At 51.6% G+C, this 8,582-nt stretch overlaps 1 protein-coding gene across 3 annotated transcripts in view; it reads left to right on the top strand.

Moving 5' to 3' along the window:
• Nucleotides 1–234: 234 nt before the first annotated feature.
• COL26A1 (collagen type XXVI alpha 1 chain) overlaps nucleotides 235–8,582 on the top strand; it is a 157,290-nt gene continuing 148,942 nt past the window's right edge. The window contains exon 1 of one of the 3 annotated variants that reach the window (XM_081131654.1): nucleotides 235–608. In XM_081131654.1, coding sequence (XP_080987780.1) covers nucleotides 451–608 — 158 coding nt within the window. In that variant the 5' untranslated portion in view covers nucleotides 235–450. The remainder of the gene's footprint in view (nucleotides 609–8,582) is intronic. The other 2 variants (XM_081131653.1, XM_081131655.1) reach the window with 2 other exon arrangements.

Genomic DNA, 8,582 nt, shown 5'->3' with positions numbered 1-8,582 from the left:
GATTTAAACAACTCTGCCTGGTGAAATTGCCAGGCAAGGCGTGGGTGCTCCACAAGCGTTTGCGGACTCGAAGAGGGTTTGGTTAGGAAGGTTCTAAACATTGTGTGTGTGCGCGACCCAGGCGCACGCTTGCGGCTTCTGGGACCCCCAACGGAGTGCGAAACTCAACTCTGCGTCCACTGCCGCCTCCTCCGCCCCGGACTGCGGAGGGTTAATGAGAAAGCCCCACGCCCCCTTTGACGGCGAAGAGCCCACCTCGCTGAATTAGAAAAGGCGGCCCCGGAGAGGCGTGGGCGCCCCCCAGTCACTTTCGGCTCGGACCCGGGCTCCGCTCGCTCGCCGGCTCCCTCGCTCTCCTCCGGGCCGGGGCAGCGGGCTCGGTCCCGGGGCTGGTGCGCTCCCCCCGTCCTCCGGCCCGGGACTCCGGGTCCCCGCAGGCGGCCGCGCAAGATGAAGCTGGCTCTCCTCCTGCCCTGGGCGTGCTGCTGCCTCTGCGGGTCGGCGCTGGCCACCGGCTTTCTCTACCCCTTTCCGGCCGCAGCCCTGCAGCAGCACGGCTACCCCGAGCCGGGCGCCGGCTCCCCGGGCAGCGGCTACGGGGGCCGCCGGTGAGTAGCGAGGCCGGCGGGCCTGGGGCAGGGGCTGGAGGAGGCTGGGAGCTCGGGGCGGTCGGGGACGGGGGCTGGAGGCGAGGGTGGTCTGGGGCTGGGGATAGGGGCAGTGGGGGCTGGGGGCGCCAGGCGGTCGGGGACTGGGGGCTGGGGACGAGGGGCGGTTGGGGGCTGGGGATAAGACAGTGGGGGCTGGGGGCGCGGGCCGAGGGACTAAAGGTGCGGGGCCCACCCTCTCTCCTCTTTTCCCTGCTCTCCCAACCTTCTCCCCTTTGGCTCCCGGCTTGGAGCGGAGGTGGCCGAAACCTGCGGCGGGGCGCGGGGAGGCGACGGAGGCGGGGTGGGGTTGGGCGGCGCAGTCCCCGGGCGGTCCCGGCTCACGTGGCGCCGCCGCGCTCACCTGCGCGCCCGCGGCTTTGTGTTGGGCAGCAGGTTCCCGGGTTTCCGAGGCCGTGCGTCCGGGTCCCCCGCCTCTCCTGTCGGCTGCCCAGGGACACCGGAGGGGCAATTCTGTCCGGTATTTGGTCTGGGTCCGCGGAGGAGCCTCGGCTGCGGCTCCCCAGCCACCTGGAGACGCGGAGCCTGCTCGGATCGGATGGACCCGCGGTGGGTCTGAGAAGCAGCCGGGTCGCCGAGCCCGCGGTGCCCGGACTCGCGGCTCCCGGGCCCGCGGCTCCCTCCTCCTGCGCCGGCAGGTGGCGCCCTGGCCACTCCAGCGAAGGCTGAGGCAGCGTCCCCGCGCTCCGCGGTCGAGTTCCCCTAGAAAACGCGTAACGCGCAAGTAAAAGCTGCCAAACACCTTATTTCTGCAACCCGCTCGAAATGAGCTTTTCCGCATTTAGTAATTATTACGACTCACACGACTATAGTAGCTCTCTAGAACACACAACCTGCATTCCTACCATCCATCTCTTTTGATCCTAAAACCCTTCCAGCGATAACTATTAGGGTATTACTTTTCCTTTAACAGAGAAAACTGAGGGCCGGAGAGGGGCCCCCAATTCAGTGGCGACTCAGGACTGACCTCCAGTACAATTTCTCCAAATCCTGTGCTTTCTGGCACTGTTCTGGTTATTGCTATGGAGAAAGGCAAGAGACAGACTCCGGGCCTTTTCTCCTTGTATTGACCAAACCTGGGAGGGCGACCAAGTTGAATTCTGGCAATGTCTTATAGGAAGGAGACAGGGATATTTTGTGCTGGGAAGAACATACACTTAATGGTTGGATAAAGCGAGACTCAGAAAAGCTTATAAAAGTGCTTCTGGAAAACTTTGCACGCTATTTTATTTCCCCCATTATGTTTGGAAATACTTACCCAAAGCTTCTGTTCTCCAAACACCCTCAGTAGTGTGGCCTCTGCACAATTCCGTATGAGAATAGTCTGAAAAATAAGCTTTTCAAGTTGCAGAATGATATGTATAGCATGATCTCATTTATGAAAAAAAATTCTGATCTATGTCTAGGTATATAAGTGCCTGGAAAAAAAGTTTGTAGGAAACCATTTTCCATGGTTACCTATATGGAGAGACCTGGGGCTGGGGTTGGGGAGGGCAGAGAGTAAAAGAGAACTTCCATTTTTTCCTTTGCCTATGTCCTGTTTGCATGTTTTACAAGGAGTGTATATTCATGCATTACTTTATAATTAAAAAATGTGGGAAGGAAAACCCCCAGGCTCCTGTAGCTTGGAATACGCACTCTGAGAGGAGCTAAGGGTGATGTCCATGAAGGGAGTTAGGGAATGGAGATGGGGGTTCTGGTGTTCCGTGGGCTGGAACTTGGGGACCGCTGCAGGAACTTGGAAGGAATTGTTTTAGCACAAATAAAAAGAGACCGAAACAAATGTGCTAATCTTCCAGAACTCTTTCCATCAGATTGGGAGCAGGGAGAAGGTGTAATTAGGCTCAGGGAGGATCTGGATGAATTTGTGGAAAATAGATTCCTGAATAGGATACTAGGAGGTGTTAAGGGGACTTGGAGAAGGTTTCAAATGCTTGAGATTGATGCTCCAGAGCATAACTGAGCCCTTCCATGCAAAGCCCAGTGTGGGCATTGCAGGCTTGAGCTGGCCTGGTAACCCATTAGCTATCAGTCACAGGTGGCCCATGTCCTTGAAATTCAAGAGCCCCAGAAGATGCAGCTTGGGGACAGTGTTTGGCATGGTGCCCTTCACAGCTTTGGCTTTGTGTGTGTTTATAGTGGCTTGGTCTCAGTTGACAGGCAAAGCAACAGAGTTGTTTTTTGACAAACAGTCTTCCTTTATTTCATGGTATTGTTCCTGTTGGTATCTGATTTTTGGACGTGGTGTGTTCTTATCATCTCTCCCTCCCTCTCCCTCCCTTTCACTCTGCATGTGTCTACCCTCCTAGCCAGGAGTCTGGCTCTGAAATGTGTTCGGGGCATCTTGCCTTACCCAGGAATGCTCTGCTCTGGTCATCTCCACCAGAAGCCCTTTGTTTAAGCTATTTTGGCAAAAAGAAGGGGACTCCAATTCCTTGGAGGGCTGTTTCCAGTAGAATCTTGCAGAGCAGACCTTAGCCTGTGTGGTTCAGTTGGTTGGGCGTTGTCCTGCACACCAGAAGGTTGCCAGTTTGATTCCCATGCAGGGCACATCCCTGGGTTGCAGGCTTGATCCTCAGTGTGTGAGAGGGTGGTGCAAGGGGCAGCCGATTGATGTTCCACTCTCACATCAATATTTCTCTTTCTCTCTCTCTAAAATGCAATAAAAAACTCACACATATATATATTTTAAAAAGAATCCTGCAGAGCTGTTCAGATGCCAAATAAAAGCTGAAGGGGAATGGAACATTAATTGACTGGAGGGCTGCACTAAGAACCGAGTCCCCAAATTCCCTCCCCAGTGCCCTAGTTCTTCCATTCTACTCCAGTAAAGACAATACATTTGTGACACTCTTTAAAGTATGCAAATCTCACTCACTTCCCTTCCTCCCTCCCACAGATTTTTATTAAGGATCTCATCTGTTGTCTCCTCACCTCATATCCTACCTGAAAAGGGCCAAAATAGCAGCAGGCGATCAGGGCTCAGGACTCAAGGAATAAGACCAGAGAAGGGCCTGTATTCCATTAGTGGAGCACATCTCCCAGCTGGAGGAGGGAGAAGTTTTAATTTGAACAAAAGAGGAAGTTTTAATATTAATTCTTAGAGAGTGTTCTGATTATGAGAAATCAGAAGAGCTGTGGGACCTGCTGGATTTCAGCAGAGAAGGGAATGAATATGTCCAGAGAACGGGTTCGTGGGCCAGGGGACAAAGGACAGTGTTTGCTTTTTGCTTCTCTCCTGAAGAATGATACTCATTCCATAAACCACTTACTTCTTTCTATACAGGGCCTGAGGCCCGAGGACAAGTGGAAATCACATGCTGTAGGGCTAAATAGGCTATGCATCAAGTTAATGGTGGTTAAATGAGTAGGTGAAGCAAGTTCTGCCCTCCAGCCTCCGTGAGTATACCTTCACAATGACCTACCTGGAGGCCAGGTTCAAATGAGAAATTCTTAGATGCCTTAGAATTCTGCTCTGGAAGATGTCAGTGGGGGAGGCTGGCCCTGGCCCATCATCTACCCTGGATTCCTCTCATACTGAGGGTTATGCACAGGCCTAGGATCCCTTAACCTGCATGTCCAAGTTCAGTCCATACCCCTTAGCCTAGAAGTGGGCATACTGGCTGTGGGTCTGGTCTGGAAGGATGGCCTGGGAGAAGTGGCCCTGGGCTTGGGCTTGGGACCACTTGGGCAGGGAACCTGAGCCCTCAGAGCAGGGTCTAGAAGGAGGCAGGGGATTGGGTAGGTACTTCCTCTTAGCCCCACAGACTCGGCATTTCACTGCGGAAGTGTGTGTGTCACAGTGAGAGGAGGCAAGAGCAGGGTCCTCTCAAGTGTAGGGCTCAGGGCAGGGCCTCTTTGTGGGTCTGAGGGCCACTGCTCCTCTCACCACAGTGGGGTGGGGGTTTCCGACTCTGCCTCTAATTAATAGTGTGAACTTGCACACATTCCTTAAACTCCCTGAGCCCATTTACCTGCTCACTGGCTGCTCCTGCAGGTCATCCAGGTATACTGGGTGCTCTCGCTGAGATCACACTTCTCATGCTGCTGATGCTAATGAATAAGTGACAGTTTCTCCTGAACCCTCAGCAGGTGAGGGTTTGGCCCATCCCTCTCCTTTATTTGAGTGAACCTGTCATTCTTACCACACCATTTGAGGCTGCCTACTCCCTCCCTTCCCCTCCCCATTCTGCCATTATTTTGGGCACCCAGATGTTCAGGTGTGTGGCTCTCCAAAGCCCAGTGTCAAGAATCATCTCAGAAATCCCACAATGTTTGGTCATTGCTCCCTCTTGTCATGTGTTGATGATCTTTGTCTACATCATTATTTCATTAAGGGTTGCAAAATGGTTCTAGTCTAATTCTGACATTTCTTTTTCATTTAATTACTGGGATACTTGTATAAAGAATTTTATGTTTATCTACTATTTGTAGGTAGCTATGTTTTGAATTAGTTTTTGGTTTATCTTTTCATTGTTTCTTTTTGCAGATGTAAGGGTGTGTGTGTGTGTGTGTGTCTTCCTCCCTGCTGTATACGGAGGTGGTGTACTAGTTACACTGTCCCGCACTTGGCCTTTTTTCTTTTTTTTTTTTTTGCTTTATAATGTGTTATGGAGACTGTTCTATATCAGGACAGGTACCTTCTGCATTCATATTTTTTTGTCAATTTAAAAATCTGTGGTTAAAATACATGTAACAAAATTTACCATCTTAATTAATCATCTTTAAGTGTACAGTTCAGTGGTATTAAACACACTTCTAGTGTTGTGCATCCGTCAGCACCATCCATGTCCAGAACTGGGCCCCCAGAGCTGGGTCTAGAAGGTCTAGAAGGAGGCAAGGGATTGGGTGGGTTCTTCCTCTTGGGCCCACAGACTCGTCATTTCACGGGGGGTGGGCACAGTGAGAGGAGGCCCCCACTGTGACTGTCTCCTGCATTCATTTTCATAGCTCCATAGTTCTGTGGGCTGTGAACGACTACGGTTTACACAGCTCACCCCCTACTGAGAGACATCGTGTTGTTCTAACCTTTTGTGTTGCATACGATGCCACGTTATGTGTTATTGTGCATTATTCATTTCATATTTTTGCCAATGAATCTTTAGGATACATTTTTAAAAAGTGTGAGTGGAAAGGTAAATGCATACATAGTTTTGTTAGTGTCAAATCACCCACTGGAGATCTATCATTTTCCATTCCCATCAGCAATTTTTCCTAGGAGGTATATTTTGGAGAAGCCATTTAATGATGCCCGGTCCAAATGACTTTGCAGGGATGACTGTAGACTTCCCTGGCCTTTGCCACCTGCAAGTGTGGGACACCCCTAATATTTGTGGGGCCTGGGGCTAGGGTACAAATGAAGGCCCACATACTATATGTGTGAATATTTAAAAGTTATAAATCAAGCTTACAAACTGTTAAAATATATTCTATCATTAACTTTGACAAACACATCCTCCTAATGACCCAGGGGACCAGGTTCACGGTTACAACTCCTGGTTTCCTTGAATTTTGTGCTAGACTCAGTGGCTCAGGGAGAGTCACCCTTCACTTTCCTCTTTGTTTCACCTTGCCCCTGGTGCACACACATTGTGGACACTTTATCCCCAGTCCAGGCTCCTCCCCTCACCCTAACAGCTGCCACTTGGCCATACCTTGGGCTCAGCTGTTTCGGGAGGGAATTCCAGGCCCCTGGGTACCTACACTTGGTCTACAAGGGGGCTGTGGGCCTTGGGGGTTATGTCCCCTTGACCCCACAGTCTCTGTGCCCTGTGGGGAGGGGTGTGGCTGGAGGGGGGCCAGAGTGGGGCTCCTCTTGCCAAGGTTTAAGGCAGTCTGTGTAAATGTCACCTATGGGGACATGTGGAGTGGGACATGTGCACCCCAAATCCTCACAAGTTGAATGACCTTTTCCCAAATGTCCCTGGTCATAAAGGCTGCATCACAGTGACCCAGTTAAGTTGTCTGTGTTCAAATGTTTCCTTCCCGTATCTTCTCAGCCTTAACTGCTCTTCATCCCCTGATAAACTGTGAGTACCAATGGTAGGCAGTGAGTGCCAATGGTACACTGTGAGTGCCAGTGGGACATCACTCACCTGCTTGTTTTTGGGTCCAGCCCAGGGCTCAAACCAGAGTCGGGCTCTGCCAGCTGTGTTGAGTGAAACAAATCGCATCCACCAAGGACCCACTGAGGCCGTGAATATAGAGCTGATATGGGTCCTACCAAGGGTCACTTTGCTGTCCCTGTGGCATCAGTCACACAGTGGCCCTGGATGGACAGACCTCTTTTAGAAATGACCCGGCGCACCAGGAAGGAAGGCTCCAGGGCTGCTCAGGGAAACTTGCTTCTGTTCTTTTCAAAACACGGCTGTATTCTGGCCCGATGTTCAGGATTTTTACCCATTTTCAGATGATTCTAAGAAGCAATGGCAAGGAATCCAAAGCCTCTTTCTGTTTTCCATTCAGGAACTCTCTGGCAAGTCAGCTTTGGAAAGGGTTTGATCCCTGACAGGATGACACTGCTGCATTGGGACTCGTCCCTCCCCTTCTCTCCTCTCCCACTTCTCCTGCTTCCCTCTCTGTCCCTCCCTTGCGGTCTCCCTCCTCCCTTCAGGTCTCCCCAGGCAGGGCCATTTGACCAGCGCAGAGGCCAGGGCCTGGTGCTAAGCAGGGTCCCATGCTTGGGGTTTAATGCTTTGCGCTCAGCATTTTGAAATTCTCAAAACTCTTTATCTTTTTTAAAAAATATGTTTTTATTGATTTTTTTTAGAGAAAGAGGAAGAGAGGGAGAGAGAGAAACATTGATGTGAGAGAGAAACGTCAGTTGGTTGCCTCCCATACCCACCCCGACTGGGGAGCAAATCCAAGACCTGGGTATGTGTACTGACTGGGAATCAAACTGGCGACCTTTCTGTGCACGGGATTATGCTCAACCAACTGAGCCACCCGGTCAGGGCAATACTCTTATTTTTAAATGTGTGCTTTGTGCCCTACTTTGTTTGGCTCAGTGGTTAGAGCGTTGGCCTGCGGACTGAAGGGTCCCGGGTTCAATTCTGGCCAAGGGCACGTATCTCAGTTGAGGCAGCCAATCTATGTGTCTCTCTCATATAGATGTTTCTATCTCCCTCTCTCTCCCTTCCTTTCTTTCGGAAAAACACTGGAAAAAATATCCTCTGATGAGGATTAAAAAAAAAAGAATATGTGCTTTGTAAGTGAAATCTCATGGGACAATGGAGCATACTCGGGGACTTGATTCTCAGCCTGTGCCATGTCCCAGCTCTCACCACTTCCTATCATTTCTCCTGCCCCCTCCTCAGGAGGATTCTCAGCTGCTTGGCCTCCATCCTCTGGCACCTCGAGTCCACCTGGCTTCCCCCTTTCTACTCCTTCCCAGTGACCACTGCCACCCTCTGCCTCTGGCTAGAACTTGGGTGTGGGCTCAGGGAGGGCTGGGATTGGGTGCACGTACCCTGTGACATCCCGGAGTAGAACTTGGTGGCTGTAGTCCCTGCCTTGGTCTGGCATTGCCACAGAGTGTTCAGCGGGGTGACCCAGCAAGGGAGAGCCTCTTGCCACCCTGGTTCCCACTGTGTCTTGAGGCAGAGATGGCAGTATGCTTGAGGGTTGCCTGTCCGCTGTAGGATAGCGGGCCCTTGGGAAGGGCCTGGCCTGACTTCTCTGCCCCCTGCAGGGCACTGAGCTTCAGTCCCATGCGTGGCTGGTGGGAAGGGTTGCACATGTGTGTGCTTGCACACCTTGGAGTTGCAGGGAGGGTTGCAAGGGTGCCTGTGAGGGTCTGCACTTGTCTCACCTGTATCCCTGTGCCCTAGGGAGCACACGTGAAACAGAACACAAATGACAGGTCAAGAGAGAGAGAGACCTAAGAAGCAAGGGGAAAAGCTATGTAGTTTCGTA

The sequence above is a fragment of the Miniopterus schreibersii genome (assembly GCF_964146895.1).
Source record: "Miniopterus schreibersii genome assembly, chromosome: 3".
NCBI lineage: Eukaryota > Metazoa > Chordata > Mammalia > Chiroptera > Miniopteridae > Miniopterus > Miniopterus schreibersii.
Note: the sequence above shows the minus strand (reverse complement) of the source record. Positions and strands in the feature narration are given on the sequence as shown.